Source organism: Paroedura picta, chromosome 9 (genome assembly GCF_049243985.1).
Source record: "Paroedura picta isolate Pp20150507F chromosome 9, Ppicta_v3.0, whole genome shotgun sequence".
NCBI lineage: Eukaryota > Metazoa > Chordata > Lepidosauria > Squamata > Gekkonidae > Paroedura > Paroedura picta.
In genome coordinates, this window is record NC_135377.1 from 74,878,992 (window position 1) to 74,906,692 (window position 27,701).

The 27,701-nt window shown below is 49.9% G+C and overlaps 1 protein-coding gene across 3 annotated transcripts in view; it reads left to right on the forward strand.

Annotated features, from left to right (window-relative positions):
- DNAH5 (dynein axonemal heavy chain 5) overlaps window positions 1-27,701 on the forward strand; it is a 323,270-nt gene that overhangs the window by 173,853 nt on the left and 121,716 nt on the right. For all 3 annotated transcript variants that reach the window (XM_077353359.1, XM_077353360.1, XM_077353361.1), the window contains 6 exons: window positions 85-308; window positions 2,681-2,879; window positions 11,958-12,130; window positions 14,857-14,987; window positions 22,038-22,191; window positions 22,514-22,781. In XM_077353359.1, coding sequence (XP_077209474.1) covers window positions 85-308; window positions 2,681-2,879; window positions 11,958-12,130; window positions 14,857-14,987; window positions 22,038-22,191; window positions 22,514-22,781 — 1,149 coding nt within the window. The remainder of the gene's footprint in view (window positions 1-84; window positions 309-2,680; window positions 2,880-11,957; window positions 12,131-14,856; window positions 14,988-22,037; window positions 22,192-22,513; window positions 22,782-27,701) is intronic.

Below are 27,701 nucleotides of genomic sequence, written 5' to 3' on the forward strand. Positions count from 1 at the left end.
TTGTCCGGATTGCTGAACTGAAGACAGCAGGGCTGTTTTGCTGTGTTCTGTACTCGTTAAACTATCTAAATGTCTCTTCCACAGGTGTGATTGGCATGGGACATTATTGTAGCCAGAGAGGCTTTTCGGAAGAGGTTAGAGCAACCATTTCCAAACTGGTTCCATTGACTCGCCAGCTGTGGCAGATGACCAAGGTCAAGATGCTGCCAACACCAGCCAAATTCCATTACATTTTCAATCTCCGGGACCTTTCTAGAATTTGGCAAGGGATGCTGAATACTACATCTGAAGTGATCAGTAACTCTCCTGTAAGTAGTGCAAACAGAGCCCTCATGTATTGAGCTTTTTGTAATCTTTCTTATACAATACAGACATTTTAACTCTGTAGCTGTCAACAGTAACCTAACATTTCATATATGTTATCAGAAACCACTACATAATAAGCACTAGGGGTATGCAAAAAGAAACTGGTATTTTTAGGTTTGGGTCTATTGGACTGGAAAATATATATATATTTCTAAAAAGTCCAGATCCTGATATGAGTATTCCCCCCCCCCCCCAGAAATCCTGATTTTTTTGGGGGGGGGGGTCCAATAGACCTGAGGAAAAAAATATACCACTTCTTTTTAAGAAACTCTTTTGACATTGGGCCTGCACTGAAGGAGAAGCTGGCCCCAGAACATGTGTGTAGCCAGGAAGTCTCTGTATGCCATTTGCAGCTACCTCAGCCCTGGTGGATCCTGGACTGATTCCTCTTGCAGCTTAGTTTAAACCAAGTTGCAAGATGGACCAGTCCTAGCTGAAGTGGTGTGGAGTTCTCTGATTTCCCCTCCCCAACTTAATAAAAGCCAGAAAGACTCAGTTTTATTAGGCTCAGTAGCTGGTTAGACTCTCTTAAATAAAGCTGGAAAATACCTTACCAGGGTTTCTTTTTGTAATTTTTATCTCGGTTTATGGCACCAAAGTAAAAGCTTTGTAAGTAAGGATACGAAATTTGTCACCAAGAATATTCATCTGCCCCTTTCTGTCACAGGTGAAGAATTTGTTTTTGTTTTTGTTTTGTTTTGGTCTGGTGTTCCTTTCCCTTAAGACCAAGAAGTTTAATCACAAGGATAAGATTTCATGTGCATGCACGCGGAAATGTGCATGGGCATTTGAAGAAGTATGCATGCAAATAAAAATATGTACCCAGAATTAAATGTTATTGGTCTTAAGGGTAACATTGGTTTCAGACTTGTTCAGACCCACCTGAATATAATTGGACATCATTCTTATGATTCACAAAGATTAAATATATGGTATATTTCATTTTGTTGATGATATTAATATACTTCTTTGGAAGCATTCAGAGTCAAACATCTGTAGCCCTAATAGTTCCTGGTTTGTGTGTGGATGGTGCACCAGGTGAAACTAGCCCCGATTGACCCATAGTAGTTGACCCAATAGGGAGAGGGCACCCCCCACTGAAGGCTAATCATGCAGCTTCCCTGCCCCCCTCCTCCCTCCTCAGGGCGGGAGAAGAGCTGGCTGATCTTTGAGATGCCCATGGTAAGTTTCACTACTCCGGAGAGCAGGGGGGATGGGTGGCCAGGTGCCCTTGGAGGCACTGTGGGTGCTCCACCAGCCTCAGCAGCCCAGATCCCTTGGCTGGGCCACTGTGCTCTGGAGCAGGTCTCCTGCCTGCCAGGGAGCAGGGGAAGCTAGCTAGCCATGCTTCATGGTGCAGTGGATGCTGCACCAGCCTCAGCACTGTTCCCCTCACTCAACAGCCATGCTCTGGAGCAGACCTCCTGCTCTGTGAGGAGGCCAGCTGACTATGCTCTGCGGCACTGCAGGCACAGCACCTGCCCTGGCAGCCTGGCTTGCCTGGCTAAGTCACCATGCTCTTAGGTCTCCTGCCCACTACGGAGTGGGAGAGGCCAGCCAGCCATGCTCCCCAGGGCCATGGGAACAGCTCCTCCTCCTGGCAGGGCTGCTGCCCTCCAAGGCATCTTGCCATCTGGGGCATGGGAGGAGGCCAACCCACTTCTTGACCCCATTTTTAAATCCAGCTTTGATATTAGTAATAATGGGTAGAAATTGTCTCAGGCTATTGGTGAGCAAATGGTATGAACCCTGCTCTTTCATGTATTTATCAACATGGACCAAGAACATTTGTGTGGTCAAAAACAGGTCGAAGTGGAAGAAAAAGCCAGCCTGAAATTCATATTTCTAGGAGCAAAAAAGGAAACTCAAGGTTTTGTGTATTGGAAAACAGTCTCCCTTAGAGCACTTTTTTATCCTTGTAATCTCAGGAGGGAATTGTGCCTTTTTCCTTGAGGTTGCTTGGTCCTTTTCAGCCGCTGGAGTTCTGACTGAAGGGTCAAAAGTGACTGAAGGGTCAAAAGTTCCTGCCGTCTGTTGCTGTTGTTTTTAGAGTGAATAAAATATCTTAAAGCTTGTTGAGCCTGCCAGATGGAGCACCTCTAAATATGTTCACACACAAATGCTTACATAGCCATTGGGCTGATTAGCATACTTGTAAGCAATGGGAAGGAACTTGCACCTTTTAAATACTATTTTCATGAATGTTGCCATGCTTTACTTTGAGAGCTGCATTTGTGCGCGGATTTCTGAGAGGCAGCATGTACATTTTCTAAAGGAAATGTCAACTTCAGGGTTTTTTCTCTGGTTTATGTAGGTGCTCATAAAACTTTGGAAACATGAATGCAAGCGGGTGGTTGCAGATCGCTTTACAGCTCCTGAGGATGTTGAGTGGTTTGATCGGGCTCTCGTGAAACTCATTGAAGGGGCATTTCGCGGGGATAAAAAGGCCGTGGTGGATCCTGAGGCGGATGCTTATTTTGTTGACTTCTTAAGAGATGCTCCTGAAGCAACAGGTAAAGAACGCTCAAACTGAAATTCTGTGGTCGGATGCAATAATGAATTAACAGGCATTATGAGGGGTGCAAAAGGACTCGCTGTTAGTCCAGAAGCAGCAGTAGAATAAAGCAGCGATTAGGGATGCTGCAGAGGAATCGTGGAGGAAGAACTCAACACACCGTTGCCCAAAGCATCGCCTCAAGGAGCCGGCGGGCAGGCAGCAGTCGTTCCGGGGGGGATCTGGGAACAGGCTGCGAGAGACTCCCCGGCCCCCGGCACTCGCGGTGCTCCCAGACAACAGCAGCGTGGAGGGGGAGGCTGCAGGCGTGGCCCATGCCCATCGCCTCCTCGCAAGCCCAGGCCCAAACTGTGTCTGTCCCCGCAGTGTTCCGTGGGGTGGCAAATGATTTTGTGCTGGCTCTGCAGCCCCACCTGGAAAACCATGTCTGAAGTGGGCTGGGCTGGGCTGGGCTCGGGCTCGGTGTCTCCATGTTCGGCAGTTGTCAGATTCAAGGCCTACTTGAGAATTTGGATAAAGTAAGGGAAGTCATTTCCAATGACATGTCAGAAGAGGTGCATGGGGACAGGCCCCTAAGCCCTGCCCAACTTTTATTCCAGTCTTGCTCACCTCCAGTTTTGGAGCCTGGCAGGGAGAACATAATAAGCAGCTTTATAGCAGTGACCATCGGCCTTCCAAGGTCAGTTTGGGCCACTTGGTCTGGAAGGTGATTTACCATAACACTAGAGCTATGGGCCTGTGACTCTAGGACAGGGGTGGGCAACTGTGGTCCTCTAGATGTCCATGGACTACAATTCCCATGAGCCCCTGCCAGCATTTCCTTGTCTAATATGAGGCTAGAACTACACAGTAAACATAATTATTTCTGATGTGAAAATATCTACTGTCGCGGCCCCTCAAACGGAAGTCTATGGACGTGACGTCTGTAGTCCCACCCCAGAGACTGCACCAGTAGATGGAGAGTACAGGCAGCCTCGAAGAATGAGTGGCAGCAGTGGCTGGAAAGGCTCAAAGCCAAGCCTTGTTCACTGCGCTGCCTGTCCTCTGTGCCTGCCTGTGCCCTCAGGAGAGCATGGGCTGCCTCGGAGGACAACCAGTAGCAGTGAACAGGGCTTAGCTCTGGGCCTCACCACACGGTCCTGCCACTTATCCTCTGAGACCATCCCCACCCGCAGGAGAGTGCAGGCAGCCTCAGAAACAAGCAGCAGGGGTGTTGTTGGCTGGCCAGGCTCAGAGCCGAGCTCTGTTCGCCGCCTGTCCTCCAAGACTGCCTGCACCCTCAGGAGAGCACGGGTGTCCTTGGAGGGCGAGTGGTAGCAGCGTATGGGGTTCGGCTCTGGGCCTTGCCACCCACCTCTGCTGCTTGTCCTCCGAGGCTGCCCCCACCCTCAGCAGAGTGGTGGCAGCCTGGAAGAGTGGGTGGTGGCAAGTGGTGAGCCCCTCTGAGCCCTCCTCTGCCCTCAGGGGGACTGGTGAGGGAGGCAGCGGGGTGGCGGCCGGGGCCTGGCACCTGGACTTGCCAGCTGTCGCTCCGGCCATTATGGGGGACGTTTCCACATAATGGCCGAGAATCTGGTTGCCGGCAGTTCTTGTAATGCAGAGTGGGCAGGAATAGGCTGCATTTGGGGAGAAGGGAGTAGGGTTGGCCGCCATTCTGCCTGTGTGAGAGCACCAGTACCCCCGTGTGTGTAATCTGCTTGAGGGTAGAAAGAACAGGTGAGGAAAGGTTCTTAAAGGTCTCCTCATGTATGGGTGGAAAATGCTGTCAAGTTGGGCCCAAAGTATTTTCTTTCCCTGACAGCTGAGCTAGATTTATGCTTCTTCTAACCAGTTTGTGCCCCAGCTGATCCTGGGTTGGCTTCTCTTGCAGGTTGGAGATCTATCAGCTCCTGTTGCCCTTTCTGATCTTCAGTATAGCTGAATATACCGAAATAAAATCCCCCCTTTATTTGGCCTCAGCTATATCAGTAGTCGATCTAGATTCTCTGATCTCTATTCAGCTTAAATCAGGCTTTCTCAACAAGAGTTTTGTGAAATCCTGGGGTTGTTTGATGGCTCTGGCAGGTTTTCCTGAATGGGTGAGAGTTAATTAATTTAAAACATAGTTTTTAAATTTCTTAAACATTTATTGAGTGATATGATCTTATGGTCATGTTGACCTGCCCCCCTGCACAGATGGCCAGTGATGGGCCTGAGAGGAGTTGCTAAGGGGAGGGGCCCAACCATATTCCTCACAATCACATCAGATCTGGCATTTCTCAAAGCTTGAAGAATGTTGCAGGAGTTTCTCAAGAATTAAAAAGTTGAGAACTGCCAACTTAAATAATACCCCCAAATACTGGTAAGGCAAGGGCTTTTAGGTGTTTATTTTTTTATTTTTGGATTTGTATACTGCTGCTCTCAAAGAGACTCATGGTGGTTCACAGTAAAGCAATAAAACAATACAGCCCCTAAAAATCCCCATATCATAGAATCATTTTTTTTTTTTGTTATGTGCGAAGTCGTGTCCGACCCATCGCGACCCCATGGACAATGATCCTCCAGGCCTTCCTGTCCTCTACCATTCCCCGGAGTCCATTTAAGTTTGCACCTACTGCTTCAGTGACTCCATCCATCCACCTCATTCTCTGTCGTCCCCTTCTTCTTTTGTCCTCGATCTCTCCCAGCATTAGGCTCTTCTCCAGGGAGTCCTTCCTTCTCATGAGGTGGCCAAAATATTTGAGTTTCATCTTCAGGATCTGGCCTTCTAAAGAGCAGTCAGGGCTGATCTCCTCTAGGACTGACTGGTTTGTTCGCCTTGCAGTCCAAGGGACTCGCAAGAGTCTTCTCCAGCACCAGAGTTCAAAAGCCTCAATTCTTTGACGCTCGGCCTTCCTTATGGTCCAACTTTCGCAGCCATACATTGCAACTGGGAAGACCATAGCCTTGACTAAACGCACTTTTGTTGGCAGGGTGATGTCTCTGCTTTTTAGGATGCTGTCTAGATTTGCCATAGCTTTCCTCCCCAGGAGCAAGCGTCTTTTAATTTCTTTGCTGCAGTCCCCATCTGCAGTGATCTTGGAGCCCAGGAAAATAAAATCTGTCACTATCTCCATTTCTTCCCCTTCTATTTGCCAGGAATTGAGAGGGCCGGATGCCATGATCTTTGTTTTCTTGATGTTGAGTTTCAAGCCAACTTTGGCACTCTCCTCCTTCACCCGCATCAACAGGCTCTTTAGTTCCTCTTCACTTTCTGCCATTAGAGTGGTATCATCTGCATATCTGAGGTTGTTGATATTTCTCCCTGCAATCTTGATCCCAATTTGTGACTCCTCTAATCCCGCATTTCTCATGATGTGCTCTGCATACAAGTTAAATAGGCAAGGCGACAGTATACAGCCTTGCCGAACTCCTTTCTCAATTTTGAACCAGTCAGTGATCCCATGTTCAGTTCTCACTGTTGCTTCTTGACCTGCATATAAATTTCTCAAGAGACAAATAAGATGCTCTGGTATTCCCATCTCTTTAAGAACTTGCCACAATTTGTTGTGCTCCACACAATCAAAGGCTTTAGCATAGTCAATGAAGCAGAAGTAGACGTTCTTCTGGTACTCCCTAGCTTTCTCCATGATCCAGCGTATGTTGGCAATTTGATCTCTAGTTCCTCTGCCTCTTCGAAATCCTGCCTGTACTTCTGGAAGTTCTCGGTCCACATATTGCTGGATCCTAGCTTGTAGGATTTTGAGCATAACTTTGCTAGCATGAGAAATTAGTGCGATGGTGCGGTAGTTTGAACATTCTTTGGCATTGCCCTTCTTTGGGATTGGAATGTAAACTGACCTTTTCCAATCCTGTGGCCATTGTTGAGTTTTCCAAATTTGCTGGCATATTGAGTGTAGCACTTTTACTGCATCGTCCTTTAAGATTTTGAATAGTTCAACTGGAATGCTGTCACTACCACTAGCTTTATTGTTGCTCAGACTTCCTAAGGCCCATTTGACTTCACATTCCAGGATGTCTGGCTCCAGGTCAGTAACTACCCCATTGTGGTCATCAGGGATGTTAAGCTCGCTCTTGTATAGTTCTTCTGTATAATTTTGCCACCTTTGTTTGATCTCTTCTGCTTCTGTGAGGTCCCTACCATTTTGGTCCCTTATCATACCCATCTTTGCATGAAACGTTCTCTTCATATCTCCAATTTTCTTGAAAAGATCTCTGGTCCTCCCCATTCTATTGTTTTCTTCTATTTGTTTGCACTGTTCATTTAAGAAGGCATTCTTATCTCTTCTAGCTTTTCTCTGGAATTCTGCATTCAATTGGGTGTATCTTTCTCTTTCTCCCTTGCCTTTCACTTCCCTTCTCTCCTTAGCTATTTGTAAAGCTTCCTCAGACAGCCATTTTGATTTCTTGCATTTCTTTTTCTTTGGGATGGTTTTAGTTGCTACCTCTTGTACAATGTTGCGAACCTCCGTCCATAGTTCTTCAGGCACTCTGTCTATCAGATCTAATTCCTTAAATCTATTTGTCACCTCTACTGTGTATTCGTCAGGGATATGATTTAGTTCATACCTGAGTGGCCTAGTGCTTTTCCCTACTTTCTTCAATTTAAGCCTAAATTTTGCAACAAGAAGCTCATGATCTGAACCACAATCAGCTCCTGGTCTTGTTTTTATTGACTGGATAGAACTTTTCCATCTTTGGCTGCAGAGCACATAGTCAATCTGATTTCTGTGTTGACCGTCTGGTGATGTCCATGTGTAGAGTCGTCTCTTGGGTTGCTGGAAAAGAGTGTTTGCTATGACCATTGTATTCTCTTGACAAAATTCTACCAGCCTGTGCCCTGCTTCATTTTGTACTCCAAGGCCAAACTTGCCTGTTATCCCGGTTATCTTTTGGCTTCCTACTTTAGCATTCCAATCCCCCATGATGATAAGCACATCATTTTTGGGCGTTGCTTCTAGAAGGTGTTGTAGGGCTTCATAGAACTGATCAACTTCATCCTCTTCAGCAGCAGTGGTTGGGGCATAGACCTGGATCACTGTGATGTTGAATGGTTTGCCTTGGATTCGAACTGAGATCATTCTGTCATTTTGGGGATTGTATCCCAAGACTGCTTTTCCTACTCTCTTATTGATTATGAATGCTACTCCATTTCTTCTGCGAGATTCTTGTCCACAGTAGTATACCTGATGGTCATCTGAATTAAATTCACCCATTCCTGTCCATTTTAGTTCACTGATTCCTAAAATGTCGATGTTCAGTCTTCTCATTTCTTGTTTAACCACGTCCAGCTTGCCTTGATTCATGGATCTGACGTTCCAGGTTCCTATGGAATAAAAATCTTTACAGCATCGGACTGTCTTTTCGCCACCAGTTACTTCCACAACTGAGCGTCCTTTCGGCTTTGGCCCAGCCGCTTCATTCATTCTGGCGCTACTCGTACTAGCCGTCTGCTCATCCCCAGTAGCATATTGGACACCTTCCGACCTGAGGGGCTCATCTTCCAGCGTCATATCGTTATGCCTATTGGAACTGTCCATAGAGTTTTCATGGCAAAGATACTGGAGTGGTTTGCCATTGCCTTCTCCAGTGGATCACCTTTTGTCAGAGCTCTCAGCTATGACCTGTCCGTCTTGGGTGGCCCTGCACGGCATAGCTCATAGCTTCACTGAACTACGCAAGCCCCCTTGCCACAACAAGGCAGCGATCCTTGAAGGGGGTCATAGAATCATAGAATCATAGAATCATAGAATCATAGAATCATAGAGTTGGAAGGGGCCATACAGGCCATCTAGTCCAACCCCCTGCTCTACGCAGGATTAGCCCTAAGCATCTTAAAGCATCCAAGAAATATCACATTAAAAGATGGCAAAACCATGTTCTAGCTCCCCCCATTCCCCATCCAGCTATGGTCAAGGAGTTTTCATTAGGAGCGAGGGTCCTGATCTCACAACTGATGATAACCCCTAATGGTGAACCTGGACCCCCTTGGTGGCCTCCCAACTCCGACCCCAGGCTGGCCCTCTTGGCCTTGTGAGGCCTGTGTTAGGTTTTCTTTTTCAAGAAAGTGGGGGTGGGCGGGTGGGCAGGGCAGGGCAGAAGATCCACCTCCTGAGTCATTGGTTTTTGTTTCTCTATCAGACCGAACTGTAGTCAAATAGGAGCAAGTGTTTCTTGTGAGGCAGGAGTGTTTTATGTTACCTGGCTATTCTCATTTGCTGTATGATGAATAAAATGGAAGCACCATAAAATGCTTGTTGGGAAAAGAATACCCTTTTCCCTAAAAAGAAATGCATTTTATTTCCAATTAGGTCTAAAGGGAAAAAAGCAGTGGAAAGGTAAGCTGCAGGTCTCTGAGGCAGCCAGAGGCTTCTAAAGCGCTTGAGCTCCACAGCCAGCTGTGCACGTTTTAGTTCCACCGAACCCGACACACCTCTGCATGGCTGACTCAGCACAAGATGGTTTTTTTTGGGGGGGGGGCGCTTTTCTTTTCTTTTTTTGTTTTTGAATGACTGTCGTTTAGCCAGGAATAAATGAGGCAAGCAGCATGCATGGCTGAAGGAAGCTCATCTTGGCGGCTGCCCTTATGGCCCGGCAGAGCTGCAACAAGGCTCTGATATTCACCATCGTAACTTCCATGGACTAGCTGGCTCCATCTAGGAACAAATGCCTGCAAAAATATTGGTAGTAATGAATAAAAAGTTCTTAATAACACTTTATGTGTATCCAGAGTGACATTTCTGTAGATCTTTCCCCACGCTGGAGAAATAAATGAGGAACATAATTTTACAACATGTGAATTTTGCGAACAGTTTTAAATAGTGTTAAATGCTTGGGGCAGCTTTTGAGATGAACTTCTTTGTTCAGTTCAGACATATGGCCAAGTATTGGTTTATTTTGACTATGGTTATTTAGAAAAGCCAGAGTTTGGCTTGTAGAGGACCACTCGAATCCTAGTTGGCCACAAGAAATGTTAGTTCCACGGCCTTTGCTATGACCAGGTGTTGAGATGCAGTGCTTTGAAACAAGCCTTGATGTCTACATCCATACATCATACGAAACCATAGCTAAGCACAACTAGGACTAATAAACCAACATCAACCCATGGTTGCAGATCCTAGTTGGACAGCACCCAATTAACCAAAGTAATGGCAACAACACTAGCCATAGTTTAATTAAACCATGGTCTTGCATTGTAGCTGAAGTGAACCACTGTGCACAGTTGACTGTAGCATTTTTTAGCATGAGTTGGCAACTAGGTGGTATAAGACCTAAATAAGGTAAAGGTAAAGGTATCCCCGGTGCAAGCACAGAGTCATGTCTGACCCTTGGGGTGACGCCTTCTAGCGTTTTCATGGCAGACTCAATACGGGGTGGTTTGCCAGTGCCTTCCCCAGTCATTACCATTTTACCTCCCAGCAAGCTGGGTCCTCATTTTACCGACCACGGAAGGATGGAAGGCTGAGTCAACCTTGAGCTGGCTGCTGGGATCAAACTCCCAGCCTCATGGTCAGAGCTTCAGACAGCACGTCGACTGCCTTACCACCCTGCGCCACAAGAGGCTCTGGGATCTAAATAACATCAGCTAAAATGTTAACAAGCCCCAAATATTTGCCAACATGGAAACAGAACTTGGCTGCAGAGATGCCCTCTTTTGGGTCAAAGGGTCATCTCACTTTCATCTGTGGTGGCTTCGCTCAGTATTACCTCTGTGTTCTCAGGAGCTGCTGGTGTAAACGAGGCCATCTTGATGTCCTTTCCCCCCTCTACAAGTGAGCATTGGCTCATATGGTTGTGAATTGGCTGTCTCTTTCACAGAGAATGGAGCTGGAGAAACCCAAACTGTGAAGCTGTAAATCAGTGGCTTGGCTTGACAGCCTCTGAAATAATCTTTCTTTTCCTTTTAAAGTGTCTTAGGAAGAGGTGCTCCTGTTTCCAAGATTGTGTTGTAAAGGCCTGGCTGATCTTTCCCCCTTCCCAGCAAGTCATCTACACCCTTCCCCCTTCCCCTCTGCTTTCCTCTTCCAGTTTGCCCACTATGTGTCCCTTCTTTGGTCCCTTGATCTTCTTGAGACATGCAGGAGCTGCGTGGCCTGTGTGCTGCTTTCCCCTCAGAGATTTTGACAGCATGCAGCCACTGAGGCTGGCACAGGATGAAGTGGGGAGGTAACGCTCTCCCCTCACCTTGTATCCTTGGCCAGAAAGTTTTCGTTGGGGAAAGTTCTTGTTTTCCCAGTGGTGGCAAAAATACCTTTGGAGTGGGGGACACATTTTGTCATGAAGACAGGGAAAGGAAAGGATGAATCCCTTCTTCCTGATAGCCTCCCTCTTCATATTGCAGTGATCACGTTCTACCCAAATTAACATTGGTGGGTGACTGAGATCTCTGTGCCTTGAGAGTACTGCTGCTCTGCCATGAAAAATCAAATCATCCAAGGTGCCGGTGGATCCTAAGAGAGCCTAGTCCTCTGCCTTTCCACTCTCACAGTGGGATGGTGTTGGGCCAAATAAATGACACAAACAGGCTTCAGGAAGAACGAAAGCTTTTTATCTGCACAGATCGGAAGAAGATAATAAATAAACATCTGAACTCTCTGTCACGTGTTCTTTGTGGTTTTTCTAAGGAGGTTCTAAACATAATGTTTTTTGACCATGTCTTCTTGTCTCAGGGTTGTTTTTTTCTTCAGCTTCCTATATCAAGTTTTGTGGCTAAGCCCACTCAAGCAAACAATGCTGAGCTATCTTTTAAGACAGATGCACAGCTTAAGTTCTAAAAAACCCTTCTAATAAATCCGCAGTGGCCAGAGGGCAGTCCTGCCTGCCCGTGGAAGGCGGCATCCACGTGAATCACTGCCTCTGACCCTGAGACAGCACAGTTGCTGTTGCTGCTTCCGTTGTCTCTCGCATTCCTTCATGCCAGTCTTACGGGGGGGGGGGGGTGTATGCCTGGGCACTGAACCACAACCGGAACACCTGCAATGCAGTATAATTTCACTGGCTTTCTTAGTTCATCACACAGAGAAGGTCTTGCAGTTAGAAGATGAACATGAGCAATTTGTAAACCTGAAATCCTAATACTTTGCTGTTCTCACCACAGGAGAGGAGCCGGATGATGTGGAGGTTGACATGCCAAAAGTATATGAACCAGTTAAATCTTTTGAGCAACTAAAGGAACGACTGAATATGTTCTTACAAATATACAATGAAAGTATCCGTGGAGTGGGCATGGACTTGGTGTTTTTTGAAGATGCTATGGTTCATTTAGTAAAGGTATTGGTGGATAACCTGGGCTCTTTAAATGTTATCATTCTGAATAGGTCCAGTGAACTAGACTACGTTGGTAGTCTTTCTCAAGCTGGTATCGAAATAGTAAACTGCTAGATTCTCCTGGATGTTGTTGTGACCAGGGTTGCTATATCTAGACTAGTGCACTGGTTGTTTCTGATTGTTCTTCCCAGGACATTATGGAAACAGAGACACCGGGGGAAGGGGGAGGCTTGTTCCTCTTGTGTCCTTTAAAAGAATGAAGTTGGCAAATTCATATTGCTAAGAATGGTCTGCTGCTTGCTGATTCAGGGTATTGCAAAATTGCAAAAGTGGTCATTGAACTAACTTCTAGAAAATATGGAAGAAGAAGAGTTGGTTTTTATACCATGCTTTTCACTGCCCAAAGAATTCTCTTTGTTATTGTTAGTTGTGAAGTCGTGTCCGACCCATCATGACCCCATGGACAATGATCCTCCAGGCCTTCCTGTCCTCTACCATTCCCTGGAGTCCATTTAAGCTCGCACCGACTTCTTCAGTGACTCCATCCAGCCACCTCATTCTCTGTCGTCCCCTTCTTCTTTTGCCCTCGATCGTTCCCAGCATTAGGCTCTTCTCCAGGGTAGAATTCTCTTAGTGGCTTACAATTACCTTCTCTTCCTCTCCCCCAAGAGATACACATTGGCTGAGAGAACTGAGAGGACTGCTCTGTGAGAACAGCTCTATCAGGACTGTGACTAACTCAAGGTCACCCAACTTGCTGCATATGAAAGAGTGGAAAATCAAACCCACTTGCCAGATTAGAAGCCACTACAACAAGATGTAATAGTGGGCATATATCTATCTAGTTGACTGTTTAGTTAAAAAGATTGTGTCGTTTGCACACAGCCATCCGTAGGTGGGCTGGCATCTCATGTCAATTTGAATGAACCATGACATCATGGTAAGCAAACCAGAGCTGATTATGCACTGAGTTTAACTGTGGTTTAGCAGTCCACTCAGTTTAAAATAGATTCAGTGTGTCTAACACCACTTTCCACTGACATACGCTTTGCCATATTTTTCATCTGCACTGTTTTTGTGACATCCAGGCTCCGTATCATCCCACTTTCTCCCCAGGGAATCCAAGAGTGCATTTCCCCTGTTTTGTTTTTGAGAAATGTGTTTCCGTCACATATTCTTCTGAGAGTAGATGCAATAACAATGCCATTGGATTTTCTCCCCCACCAACATTGTGCGGCATTCACTGCTTATTGGTCAGTTTCTGGCAGGGGTTGCTCCCCCTTCATCCTCCCGACATGTTCACTGCACAGCAGGGGAGGGGGTGTTGAGAAACACTTCCCTGCTTCTGCCCTTCTGCCCTTCTTCCCTTCCTGTCCCATCTTATCATTTTTTTTAAATTACTGGAATGTGGTACAATTGGACTCCTGTGCTTTTTTAAATGCTGAAGTAATGCTTTCCCCTCACCAGGGGAAGCCCTGCGGAGCGTTTCTTAATCCCTTCCTGCAGTGTAGTGCACATGTTGGAGGATAAAGGGGGAAGTGGCTATAGACAAGAAAGGCTTTTCTGTATTTCTGACACTAACATTGAACCTTGATTCTCATAACTCCTAAGGGGAGGCTTATGAAACAAAATATTGTAAATGCTTATTCAGTACAGGACTGTAGACAAGATGAAGTCAGGAAAGCCTTCCATTATAATAGAGCCTGGAACTGAAAGAAGCTTTAAGAATCTTTCTTTATGGTTTCAAAAAACACCCCCTGCCTGAAACCGACCAATGAGCAGAAACCAACCAGCAGCACAAGCCGAGAAAGAAAGAACTTGGCAATGTGGTTTTCTCATTAGCATGCAGAGTTATACTGTGTGATTTGGAAAAGAAACTGAGAAAGAAGATGTGTGAAGAGAGCAGGAACAAGATGCAAACAGGATATGAATTAGAGGCAGACCATATTCAGTTCAGGGGTAATTGAAATTAAGCTGTGCATGCAGAAAGCACCCAGATATTATGGCTTGGATCTCTCCTAGAATTTTTGCAGATGCAAAGTGGGAGCTGATTTTCGCCAATTATTCTTTCTTGTGGAAGACTTGAATCTCTTCTCTAAGCTATTCCTGGGGTGAAAGCAGTAAAAATTACCTCCACTTGCACTCATGGAAATTACTTGTTATGGAGAAGGGTGGCCACAATTGTACAAATGGCAACAGGCATGTCTATAGAGGCATTAGTTGATCAAACGGGTAGTTGTGCTTTCCGGCTAATGTAACAGTCTACTGATGACTCTGGACGTTCCTGAATGGGCTGTGAGGTTCTAAAGGGGGGCCACACACACACGCCAATGTAGCACAGCCGTCTTTGTGCACGCGTCCACTCTGTCTGTTCCCCATCTCAGAGGAGAACTCCTTGAGGAATAGCCTTGAGCTGAACTGGAAAAATAACAGGGCTCCAGGAGATTCACAGGGGACTCTTTCTGTCATGAAGACGGTGGCATCTGCTCCTCTCTTTCTGCTTCTCTTGGCACTGTTGCTCTTCTGCAACTGAGTTGCCAGCTGCTATTTAGTCTTAAAGGTTCTATAATGAGGAGCCACAAGAATACTGTTGTGACAGAAGTTCATCTGGCACAGCAGGAGTCAAAGCCTCCACCATGATTTTGTCGAGATCAACGAATTCAGTACAACAGACTTTCTTTTACAAAAAATCCTGTAGTTTAAAAGTAGACTTCCCTTCTGTTCTGCAGATCTCTCGTGTAATCCGCACCCCTTGCGGAAATGCTTTGCTTGTTGGCGTTGGTGGTTCTGGGAAGCAGAGCTTGACAAAACTGGCATCCTTCATAGCTGGCTATGACACTTTCCAGATCACATTGACCAGGTAGGCCGTGGGATGGGCCGTTTCTTAAGCCGGTGGGGCTGCATATTGTGAATGTTGTTTGTGTTGAATTTTTATGTGAGGGAAAATGTATTCTGGTCTTTTGTTTCCAGATTATGTCCTATCATTTTGTGAATAAATATCTGATGCAATATTGGTATATCATCTAGTGATATTCAATAGTAAAACACACGGCAGGGGGAAAAGATTACTGTGTTCTTTCCACGTAACATCTTGTGCTAGCTGGCCACTTGAGTTGCACCTTAGCCAGTGCGGGTATCCATGCTTCCTGATCTGTCGCCTTCCTGCCCAGCCACAGGACCTCCATCTTGGAGGGGTTGAGTTTCAGGCGACTCTGCTCCAACCATCCAGCTGTGGCTTCCAAACATCTGACAAATGCATCTGGGGGGGAGTCCAGGCGGCCGTCCATCAGGGGATAGAGCTGGGTGTCATCCATGTATTGGTGACACCCCAGCCCATAACTGCGAACCAACTGGGCCAGAGGGTGCATAAAGATGTCAGTGTAGAGGAGAGCACCGCTCCCTGTGGAACCCCATCATTGTTTTGAGTTTGGACTCAAGCAGCCAAAGTTTTTTCTGGCACTTGTGGAAATGCATTCTTGATGCAGAGTTAGGAAAAAGCGGAGAGTGGTGGCCTCAGATAATACATATTTTAGAAGGGGGGCTCCAAACCAGATACTTTATAAACATTATAGTTGGAGCTACACCAAACAGATTTTTCTTTGCTACCCAGCAAGCCTTTAGATTCTGTCAAGAGAGCATTTCACACAATATATTGACCACTGAGGAAGACCCCTGTGGGTTGAAATGCATTTGTGTCGGGGACCCGCTTGCTAACTGAAAAAACAGGGTGCCCCTTTGAAGAAAACGTCACGCCAGGCCTGGTGAACGATACAACAGGAACAAGCTTTATTTCAGCAACGTGGAGTCCGCTGGTATGGAGTAAGAGCTTCCACCGAACTCCAGGTGGAAGCTCCCTTTTATACAAAACCCACCTCCTTAGGCTGTATTGCCCCACCCAGTACTTGCGGAGGGAACATGCTGATACAATCATGACTCATGCATATATGCGAGGTTTTCCGGGGTTCCTGATGGCCCATTTTCCTGGAACAAAGGGCCATCTCCGGGCCCTTGTCAAAAGGTGGAGGGGGACATTGAGGTTCTTTAGCGGCCATTGCCACCTCAACGATCGGGTGGGGCGCCCAGCTGCCGGCTTGCCTATGATCACCATGCCCTACCTCCGTGATCGCGGGCGCCTCTGATGGCGGGGTTCGGTCCGGTTCCCAAGCCACCAAGGACCGAACCACGACATTCTGCCCCCCCAAAGGTCCATTCTCCAACCCCCCGGGACGGCCAGGATACCGCTTGTGGAAACGTTCAGTGAGTCGGGGCGCAAGGACGTCCGCTGCCCAGACCCATTCCCGGTCCCCCAAAGCGAAGTCCTTCCATTCCACGAGGTACTGCAACTTCCCCCTGTGGAGTCTAGAGTCCAGGATATCCGCCACCTCGTGGTGCTCCCCCCCCGGCAGGACCTCGGGCGCTGGCGGGGAAAACACGGGGTGCCAAACGTCACCGTCCGGAGTTTTTTTTAGAAGGCTCACGTGAAAGACGGGATGGATGTGCCGGAGGTTCTTGGGGAGCTTGAGCTTGACCGAAACTTCGTTGATCGGGGCCAAGACCTCGAAAGGCCCCAAAAACCGAGGGCCTAGCTTCTTGCTGGGCAAATTCAACCGTAGGTTCCGGGTGGAAAGGTAAACTCGATCCCCCGGTCGGATCTCTTCAGCTGGTCGTCTCTTCCGGTCGGCGTCCTCTTTCTGCGCTGCCTTGACTTTGTGGAGCTGCTCCTGCAGCGACTTCCAGCAGCTCCCGGCACGCTTCCCCCACTCGCGAAGGTCGGCCGATTCCCGGGCGGGGACCTCTCCAAGCTCCGGGAAGTGTCTCAGGTCTGTCCCGTAGACGACGGCAAAAGGCGACATCTCCGTGCTGCTGTGGTCTGCGTTGTTGTACGCGAACTCGGCCAGGGGGAGCAGGGGCACCCAGGTGTCTTGATGATAGGAACCGAAACACCGCAAGTACTGCTCCAGTACTTGATTAACCCGCTCGGTCTGCCCGTCCGTCTGGGGGTGGTAAGCGGAGCTCAGCCCTTGCTCGATGTCTAACAGGCGCAGGAAAGCTTGCCAAAACCGGGACACGAATTGTGAGCCCCGATCGGAAATCACCTTGTCCGGCAGCCCGTGCAGTCGGAACACGTGATCCAGGAACATCCGAGCCAACTGTGAAGCACTGGGGACACTGGCGCAAGGAATGAAATGGGCCTGTTTGGAAAATAGATCTACCACCACCCAGATCACCGTTTTCCCCTTGCTGGGAGGCAAGTCTGTTATAAAGTCCATGGAGATCACTGACCACGGCCAGGTCGGGACCTCGAGCGGGTGCAGCAGACCTTTCGGCTTGCCAACCCCCGGCTTGCAGGTCAGGCAGACAGGACAACCACTGACGTAAGCTTTTGTGTCCCGCCGCAGACTGGGCCACCAAAACCGCCGCCGGGCCAACTTCCAGGATTTTACGAAACCGAAGTGCCCGGCGGTCTTAGCATCGTGGCAGAGGCTGAGGGCTTCCCGTCGTAGCCCTTCCGGGACGTAGACAGCCTCCCCCCTCCGCCAGAGACCGGAGTCCAAAATCAAAGAGTCCCGGAGCTCAGCCAGCTCCTCGTCTGTCCCGTAGGCTGCCACTAGGCGGTCTCGGAGCGGGGCGGTCGCCGGGTCGGGCTCCCATTCCTCCCTGGCCCGACGCCTAGTGACGACCCCCCGTCCCAGCTGCTCCTCACCAAACACGGACCTGGTGCAGGGAGCGTACCCCTCCCCATAATGCGGCAGACGGGAGAGGGCGTCCGCGAGGAAATTCTCTTTGCCGGGGATGTGACCAAGCTTGAAATTGTACCGCGAAAAGAACTCCGCCCACCTCATCTGCTTGGCGTTCAGGGATCGCGGTTGCCGGAGCGCCTCCAGATTCTTGTGATCTGTCCAGACCTCGAACGGCTCCTTTGTTTCCTCCAGCCAATGCCGCCATTCGGTGAGGGCGAACTTAATCGCAAACGCCTCCTTCTCCCAGGTAGACCAGTTCCGCTCCGTTTCGGCGAATTTTCGTGAGAGGTAGGCCGCCGGCCTCAGCTGTCCCGCCTTGTCTCGCTGCAGGAGAACCGCCCCGGCTGCTGCGTCGCTGGCGTCGACTTGTACCACCATCGGCTGGGTTGGGTCGACGTGCAGTAGCGTGGGCTCAGACGCGAAAGCTTGCTTGAGGGCCAGGAACGCTGCCTCCGATTTCTCATTCCAGCCGAGCGCTGCGCTGGGCCGCGTGGCGCGAGGACCTCTCCCCTTGGTACCTAGCAAGTCCGTGAGGGGAGCCACTACGGAGGAGTATCTGGGGATGAAGCCTCTAAAAAAGTTAGCAAACCCCAGGAAGCTTTGTAGCTGTTTCCGGGTGCGGGGCCTTTCCCAGGCCAGCACCGACTGCACCTTCTCGGGGTCCATAGCTATGCCCTGGGCTGAGATGCGGTAGCCCAAATAGTCCAGGGAGGGACGGTGGAATTCGCACTTAGCCAGCTTCACGTATAGGTGGTTTGCCAGCAGGCGCTTTAACACCTCCCTCACCAGGGTCACGTGCTCTTGGGGATCTTGGCTGTAGATCAGGACGTCATCCAAATAAACAACCACCCCCTGAAACAGAAGGTCCTGCAACACCTCATTAATTAGACTCATGAAAACCCCAGGTGCCCCGCTTAAACCGAACGGCATCACTTTGAATTCGAATTGTCCCAATTGACAGTTAAACGCTGTTTTCCACTCATCCCCCTCCCGGATGCGTACCCGGTAGTACGCCTCCCTTAGGTCCAGCTTAGTGAACAGAGTCCCTTTGCCCAGCCGGGCCAGCAAATCCGGGATCAGCGGGAGGGGGTAAGCGTTCCCCGCTGCGATGGCGTTGAGGCCCCGGTAGTCCTGGCACAGCCGTCGGGACCCATCCTTTTTCCGGACGAACAAGACTGGAGCTCCCATGGGACTGGAAGCGGGCCGGATGAAACCTCGGGCCAGATTTTTACCCAAAAACTCCCGGAGGTCCTTGAGCTCACCCTCACTCATCTTGTAGATGCGCCCTTTGGGTAGTACCGCCCCCTCTGGGATGTTGATAGCGCAGTCCGTGCGGCGGTGTGGGGGTAGCTCGTCCGCTTCCCGCTCGCTGAAAACGGCTGCGAGGTCTCGGTACTCTGGCGGGACCTCGGGCTCTGGTATCTCCTGCTGCGCCGCCGCCGCTCCCCTGGGACGCGCCGCCGTCCTCTTGTGGCTGGAATTCTCGTGGGGGACCCGATGCCGTGCACCCACCGTCAAGTCGAACTTCAGGGTCCCCGCCCGCCAGTCCACCACGGGGTTGTGTTCCTTCAGCCAATCCAGGCCCAACACCGCCCGATATCCCGCTACGGGGACCTGGATCAGCCACCGCAGCTCTTGGTGGTCCCCTATGTGGATGGCGATAGGACCCACCTCCTCCCCGAAAGGTCCCCCCTGAATCGGGCTGCCGTCCATCTGGACGAAAACCAGGGGAACCTTCCGAATGCGCTTCGGTAGCCCCAAAGCCCGGGCTATCTGGGGGTGGACCATGCTGTGGTCGCATCCAGAGTCCAAAAGAGCCTCCCCCACCCAACTTAGTCCGTTCTCCGGGTTCCGGAGCTCTAAAATTACCACGTTCGGAGGTCGCGCCTCATGCTGTAGGGGTTTTCCCTCGCACCGCGGGACCTGCTGCCCGGCGCCGTCTACAGCAGGTCCTGGCCGTTTCCCGTCGCCTGGGCGCTTCCCGGTTCGTTGCGGAGGTCCTCCGCCCGGCGTGCCTGCTGGGGGCGTGTCGCACCTCCCCCCTGGGAGAGCCCGCGGTCCTCCCCCCCTTGCCGTTGGCACGCTGCTGCGAAATGTCCTGACCCCCCGCATTTCAGGCACAGACCTTCCCGGCGTCTCCTTTCCCGCTCGGGGTTCGGGGGTCGTTTGGGGCGAGAGTTGTCGGGGCCCGGTCTCGGCGCCTCGGCTGACCCGCCTTTGGCCTCCCGGGGGGGTGCGGCGGCCCAACCCAGGCTGGCTTCCAGCTTGGCGACCACAAAACACCACCCCTCCAGTGTAGACAGATCTTCTTCCGTCCCCTTGATCACGGCCCATTCCCTGAGCTTCGGGTTAAGGCCCTCCCGGAAGTACTCGATTTGGGTCTCCTCGTTCCAGGAGAACACCTTGCCTGCTTCCCTCCGGAAAATGTCTATATAGTCCATAACCCCCCTAGTACCCTGTCGAAGTCCCTTGATCCGACTCTTTGCCTTGTCCTCAGCCTGGGGGTCCTGGAATCTTCGGCGGAGCGCGACCACGAAGTCCTGCAGGTCCCGAGTTGCCGGGTCGCCGCGCTCGGCCAACCCTAGGTACCACTGACCCGCCTTGCCCTGGAGACACGAGGCCACCCCCCAGACCAAGTCCTCGGAGTCCTCATACCGGTCTCCATACCTCCGGGCATGCGTCAGCGCGTGGAGGAGGAACTGCGGGAGGTCGTCCGGCGTCCCGTCGAAACGCGCCTTAAGCTCTGGGGGGGAACGTTTTGGAGAGTAGTCCGACCCCCTCCGGATCCGGGATTCTCGGCGTCCGCCGTCTCGTCCTGCTCCGCTCCACCGGCTACCAACTTGCCCAACGACGCCGTGCCGCTCCCTGCCTTGCACGTCGCTCCTGCGTTGGTCCGGCTCTCGCCGCCCCGTCGGCTCCCCCGCTCCCCCGAGATCCTCTGCTGTCTCGCCTCTCCGCTGGCCGTCTCGCCTACTCGGGACTGAAAACTGCTCCGGGTCGGGGTCCGGGGCCCGCTCACCAGTGCCGGGCTCGTCCTCGTCGCTGGAGACGTCCTCACTCGACGCGATCCCCTCCGCCGTTGTATTACCAGTCCCTCCGGGCCCGGCCCGAGCTTGCTCACGGGCTTCAGCTGCCTGCAAGCGCCTGGCCAAGTCCGCCATGGCCCGCCGCAGGTCCTCTAGGGATTCCTCAGGTCCTACCGGGCGAAGCGCCTGCCTCAGCTGGGTGTCCCAGGTTGGGGCCAACCCCCCAGACCTCGGCGCGCTCCCCGCCGTGCTTGGGAACCCCATGGCCCGGCGCCTTCCCTTGGCCGCCGCTGCCGAGGGTCTCGGGGTCCCGGACAGCTGCTCCTGGCCCCCCGATTTTCGGAGGAAATCTCCCGGGGACATTAAACTCATGTTCCCGGGGTTCGTGGGGGTCGAGACCGCACCGTTGCTTGAAAACGCCATCTCTGGATCCGTCCCGATAAGCGCTCGGATGCGATGCCGACCCTGGAGTTCGGTGGGAAGCTCTTACGATGTCGGGGACCCGCTTGCTAACTGAAAAAACAGGGTGCCCCTTTGAAGAAAACGTCACGCCAGGCCTGGTGAACGATACAACAGGAACAAGCTTTATTTCAGCAACGTGGAGTCCGCTGGTATGGAGTAAGAGCTTCCACCGAACTCCAGGTGGAAGCTCCCTTTTATACAAAACCCACCTCCTTAGGCTGTATTGCCCCACCCAGTACTTGCGGAGGGAACATGCTGATACAATCATGACTCATGCATATATGCGAGGTTTTCCGGGGTTCCTGATGGCCCATTTTCCTGGAACAAAGGGCCATCTCCGGGCCCTTGTCAAAAGGTGGAGGGGGACATTGAGGTTCTTTAGCGGCCATTGCCACCTCAACGATCGGGTGGGGCGCCCAGCTGCCGGCTTGCCTATGATCACCATGCCCTACCTCCGTGATCGCGGGCGCCTCTGATGGCGGGGTTCGGTCCGGTTCCCAAGCCACCAAGGACCGAACCACGACAATTTGGTCTGTTCTGTCATATGCAGGTAGTTTCAAAGCAATAGGCCCAAGATCAGGCAACAATAAAAGGATATGTTGGCATGAAATAAAAGTTTTTCTCCTTGCACCTGTCAGGATCTGGAACCCATGACCAAATCGGGCTTTGTTCTTTCTTCAGATCTTATAACACATCCAACCTGATAGAAGACCTGAAACTCCTGTATAGGACTGCTGGGCAGCAGGGGAAAGGGATCAGCTTCATTTTTACAGACAATGAAATAAAAGATGAGGCTTTCTTGGAGTACATGAACAATGTCCTTTCATCAGGAGAAGTAAGAAATCTCCACCACTTCTTCTTGCTTTTGGTTCAGTGCTTTTTCCTGATGTCCTCGATGACAGATTGGAGCGAAGTGTTCAGTTGTGGTGGGTGGGGAAGATAGCATGAATTTTAATTTGGTATGGCTGTAAGAAGTGAGCTATTTATTTAAGGTAATTTTGATGTTAATTAATAGGGAACAAAAAAGAAAATTAAAGATGGCCTAATCAGGTAACTAGTCAGTGAAAAATCAGATGATCACGCCAATAGATCCATAATCTCTAAGCCAATTTACTCAAAACAGGGCTTGTTTTTGAAATCTGTTATGTCCCCCTCAGGTTTCCAATTTATTTGCTCGTGACGAAATTGATGAAATCACAGGTGACCTCATTCCTGTTATGAAGAAGGAGCACCCCCGTCGGCCTCCGACCCATGAGAATTTGTCTGGCTACTTCATGAGCAGAGTTCGTCAGAACCTTCATGTTGTTCTCTGCTTTTCACCCGTGGGGGAGAAATTCCGAAACCGAGCCCTGAAGTTCCCTGCCCTTATTTCTGGCTGTACTACAGACTGGTTCAGCCACTGGCCCAAGGACGCTCTGGTCGCTGGTGAGTCTGAAGATCTTTTGTTTCTGGGATCTGTGACCATCAGGGATCGGTATTGCTAGTGGTTTCAACAGCACAAAAATTGCATCTGTAGCCAAGTCTATTTCAGCTCAGGTAGAAATAAGATAATTTTAAAAACAAGGGTTCCAAAAGCTGGTTGAGAAATTTCTCTGTAGATAAAAGACAATTCTGCCTCCCTCCCCTGCCTTCACGTCTCAGTTCACTATGCACTAGACTAGACATCGTGATCTGTTTGTTTGTTTTTTTTGTCAAAGGACAACTTTAAATGTAGCTGTGTGTGGCCTTGATTGAGATCACAATCATGACACGGAGGAGGATTTCTTTAAAAATCCTACCCTATTGATCCATTTTTGGATACCCTTCCCCCCAAGGTTGCCACTTGCTCAGTGGGCAGGAGCAGGAAATCCATGGCTGCTGCCTACAGAATCCATGACAGCCCAGCAGGAGGGAAGGTCAGGCGGTGAAGATTAGAGATGAGGCATTCAACTGGTGCTTTCTTTATGTTGAAGTTTTAACAATCAGAGCTGTTTACTAACACATCAGGAAGAGATTATGTAGATAACTAGGGGCAAAGCCTGTTGTATCCAGGAATACAACGGGCGCTAGAGCTTGGCAGTGGGAAGAGGAAGGGGAGGAGTTGTCCAGTCTGTAAGGGCTTGGGGTTGAATGTGTGTGTTGTGTGGGAGGTTGTGGTGGCATGGTGGCAAATGAGGGTATGGGTGTGGAGAGATGGGTGTCAAGAACCTGTGGTGTGGAATGTCCATTGTGTGAGGCAGAGGACTGACCTTTGGGAATTGCAGCATAGTGGTTACAGATGAGCTTTCCAGAGCCATGTCTTCAGATATGTGAAGGGAAAATCAGATTGGAGACTCTTCTTAGGGGAAGATTACATGGCAACCAATTCCTCCCAGTTCTGCACAACATCATCTCCCTTCTTGTCCCCCTGCCCTAATACGCAAGGGGTAGTCACAGTACACAGGTGTCCACCCTACTTCTTCTGTCTCTATTTTTTTTACTGTTGATAAAATGTTATGTGCCCAAATGCTTCTTTCCCAGTTGCTCCTTAGAAGAAGAAGAGCTGGATTTTTGTATCCTGCTGTTTACTACCCAAAGGAGTCTCAAAGTGGTTTACAAACACCTTTTCCCTTTGTCTCCCCACAATAGACAACCTGTTATGGATGTGGGTTTGTGAGAGGTCTGAAAAAACTGGGAATGGGCTGCAGTCACCCAGCAGGCCTCAGGTGTCTCAAAGCAGTTTCCAATCACCTTCCCTTTCTTTCCATATAGCAGACTCTCTGTGAGGGTGATGGGGTAGAGAGCCTCACTTGGAATGTTGCAACCCTAAGAGGAGGTCTCTCTGTGCACAGCAGTCCTGACCTTAATCAGGTTTATGCACACCTAAGTAGTGTGGAATTCCAGAAGATGAACCTACACCAGTCTGGCAACCTTACTTCCTCTTTGCAATGTTTTTTTGACCTGAAATAGGTCAGGGGGTGCTAGGTAGTTGTGGGGGCATGACACTCTTTGAGGCCCCACTTTCAGACTTCAAGGAATATGTTCAGACCAGGGACAGCCAACTTCCAGGTGGGGCCTGGAATTGCTGCTCATCTCCAGACTATACAGACCAGCTCTGCTGGCAAAAATGGCTACTTTGGAGGCGTAACTGTGTAGCATTGTATCCCTCTGAGGTTTAGGGATGCCAGCCTCCAGGTGGGGTCTGAGAATCCCCTGGAAGTACAGCTCATCTCTAGTCAGTTAGGCTGAAGGGAAAGCTGTCTCCCCGCCAACCTTGAAAAAAGTCACTTGAGTTCCCATGTCTCTCCAGCCATTTACTTGTTCACTATTTACAGTCTCAGGCTGTAAATATTCTTTATTAAGATCTTCCTGAACTTTCTAGACTCGCAGGATTGATATTGGTCTGTCTGTCTGTCTCTCTGCACCCCAAAATACAAACAGTTGCTGGTAAGGGCTGGCCAAAGACCATAGCCAAGGAGGGACACGCCTGCAACCACTCCACCCCAACCACTGTCTGTGAGCCTCTAACTACCATCCTCTCTAGATCGCTGCTCATCTCTAGATTATAATGATCAGCTCTGCAGGCAAAAATAGCTACTTTGGAGGCTGGACTCTATGTACGATTTTAAGGCCCTCCTCCAAACCTCCAGGTGGGGCCTGGAGAGCTCCTGGAATTACAGCTCATCTGCAGAGTATAAAGATCAGCTGCCCAGGCAGAAAGGGCTACTTTGGACAGGGTTGTGGTAGAGAAGAAACATTTAAGGCCTCTCACACAGGTTGTTGTGGAGTTGAATCACTTGAGGCCTACTGCACAGGGTTGTTGTGCAGATGAAACAGGAGGCAAAAGAACCTCTGCAACATCTTCCCGTTTCACCTGCACAACAACCCTGTGTGGTAGGTCTCAAATCTGCAGGGAGTTGCTTGGCTGTTTCTTCCCTCCAGCAGCATGGCTGGCCAGAGCAGTATTTTAAGTGAGAAGGGGCTTTTCTGTGGCCTCCCTGTCAGGCAACTGTTTGGCAGGAGGGGAAAGCGCCCCCCCTCAAAAGGAATGCCCTCAGGCTCCCCTGCGTTGCTCTTTGAAGGAAAGTGCCTCCCTCCCCTCAGTCAGGGGCCTGTCAGAGGCTCCTTTGCAGCAGGCCTGAAGGGAGGGGAGAGGGAGGGAGAGCACTCTCCAGCCTCCTGCCAGCTCTGTCAGTGGTCTGAGGCAAAGTGAGGGAAGTTACAGTTGGACATGACAGTTAGGACAGCCTTGGGGCGAAAAGGGCTGGCACAGCCTCTGTTCTCATCCCCCTTGGCAGCCCTGCTGACCTCCTCTCCCTGCGGTGGTTAGGAGCAGACTGGCAGTGATGTTTCCAGATTGCCCCTGGCTGGGCTGGGTGGGCGAGCCCTGTCAGAACTTTGGCCCAATGATCGGCCCAAAGTCCTGAGTGGGCATGACCTGTCTGGTAAAGGTAAAGGTAAAGGTATCCCCTGTGCAAGCACCGAGTCATGTCTGACCCTTGGGGTGACGCCCTCTAGCGTTTTCATGGCAGACTCAATACGGGGTTTGCCAGTGCCTTCCCCAGTCATTACCGTTTACCCCCCAGCAGCAAGCTGGGTACTCATTTTACCGACCTCGGAAGGATGGAAGGCTGAGTCAACCTTGAGCCGGCTGCTGGGATCGAACTCCCAACCTCATGAGCAAAGCTTTCAGGCGGCTGCCTTACCACTCTGCGCCACAAGAGGCTCTTATGACCTGTCTGAGGCAGGGCCAAATCGGGACGGGCTTTGCGCATCCCAATTGGGCCCTGCCTCTGACAGGCCACGCCCTTAGCTAAATATATATCCACTTAGCCCTTAGCTAAATATATATATATAACAGGTCCTGCTGTTACAGATGAGCCCCTCAAGAGCTCAGCTTTCTCTCCCCGCACCCTCCTGATCTTATTCATGTTATTTACTGGGAAGGATATCCCAAAACAAAGTCTAAGACAAAGGGAAGAGGCCATGGGGACAGAAGGAAATGGAGTTGAGAAGAAAAAAAAAAGGAGAGTACTGGTAATTGGAGACTCCCTGCTAAGAGGAATGGATCGCCATGTGGCTGGGCCCGACCCCCTAACCCGAGAGGTGTGTTGCTTGCCAGGGGTGAAAATTAAAGATGTTTCAGAACGGCTGCCCAGACTCCTCAAATCTACGGATCGCTACCCATTTGTGATGGTCCATGTGGGAACAAATGACATGTCCCTGAATACCATCGCGCCTATTAAAAAAGACTATCAAGATCTGGGGAGGAAGCTCAAGCAAATGGGGGCACAAGTGGTATTCTCTTCAATCTTGCCTGTCAAGGGAAGAGGAATGCGTCGGGAGAGGAAGATAATGGAGGTGAATCACTGGCTGCATAGTTGGTGCTGGCAGGAGAGATTTGGTTTCTGGGCCCATGGGATAGGCTTTCTTGAGGAAGGCCTACTAGCACCTGATGGACTGCACTTATCGAAACTGGGGAAGAATGTGTTTGGCAGGAACCTGGGGAGATTCATCAGGAGAGCTTTAAACTAAAGCCACAAGGATAGAGAGGTTGTCGAGAGGCATTTAGCTGCACTGGATGAGTTCAAATCCCCTGGTCCGGATGAAATGCACCCGAGAGTACTCAAAGAACTTTCCAGAGAACTTGCACAGCCCTTGTCCATCATCTTCGGAACCTCTTTAAGGACTGGAGATGTCCCGGAGGACTGGAAGAGAGCAAATGTTATTCCGATCTTCAAAAAAGGGAGGAAGGATGACCCGGGAAACTACAGACCAGTGAGTCTGACCTCTGTTGCGTAGAAGATAATGGAGCAGATATTAAAGGGAGCGATCTGCAAACACCTGGAGGACAATTTGGTGATCCAAGGAAGTCAGCATGGATTTGTTTCCAACAGATCCTGCCAGACCAACCTGGTTTCCTTTTTTGACCAAGTAACAGGTTTGCTGGATCGGGGAAATTTGGTTGATGTCATTTACTTGGATTTTAGTAAAGCTTTTGACAAGGTTCCCCATGATGTTCTGATGGATAAGTTGAAGGACTGCAATCTGGATTTTCAGATAGTTAGGTGGATAGGGAATTGGTTAGAGAACCGCACTCAAAGAGTTGTTGTGAATGGTGTTTCATCAGACTGGAGAGAGGTGAGTAGCGGGGTACCTCAGGGCTCGGTGCTCGGCCCGGTACTTTTTAACATATTTATTAATGATCTAGATGAGGGGATGGAGGGACTACTCATCAAGTTTGCAGATGACACCAAATTGGGAGGACTGGCATATACTCTGGAAGATAGAGACAGAGTTCAACGAGATCTGAACACAATGGAAAAATGTGCAAATGAGAACAAGATGCAATTTAATAAAGATAAGTGTAAAGTTCTGCATCTGGGT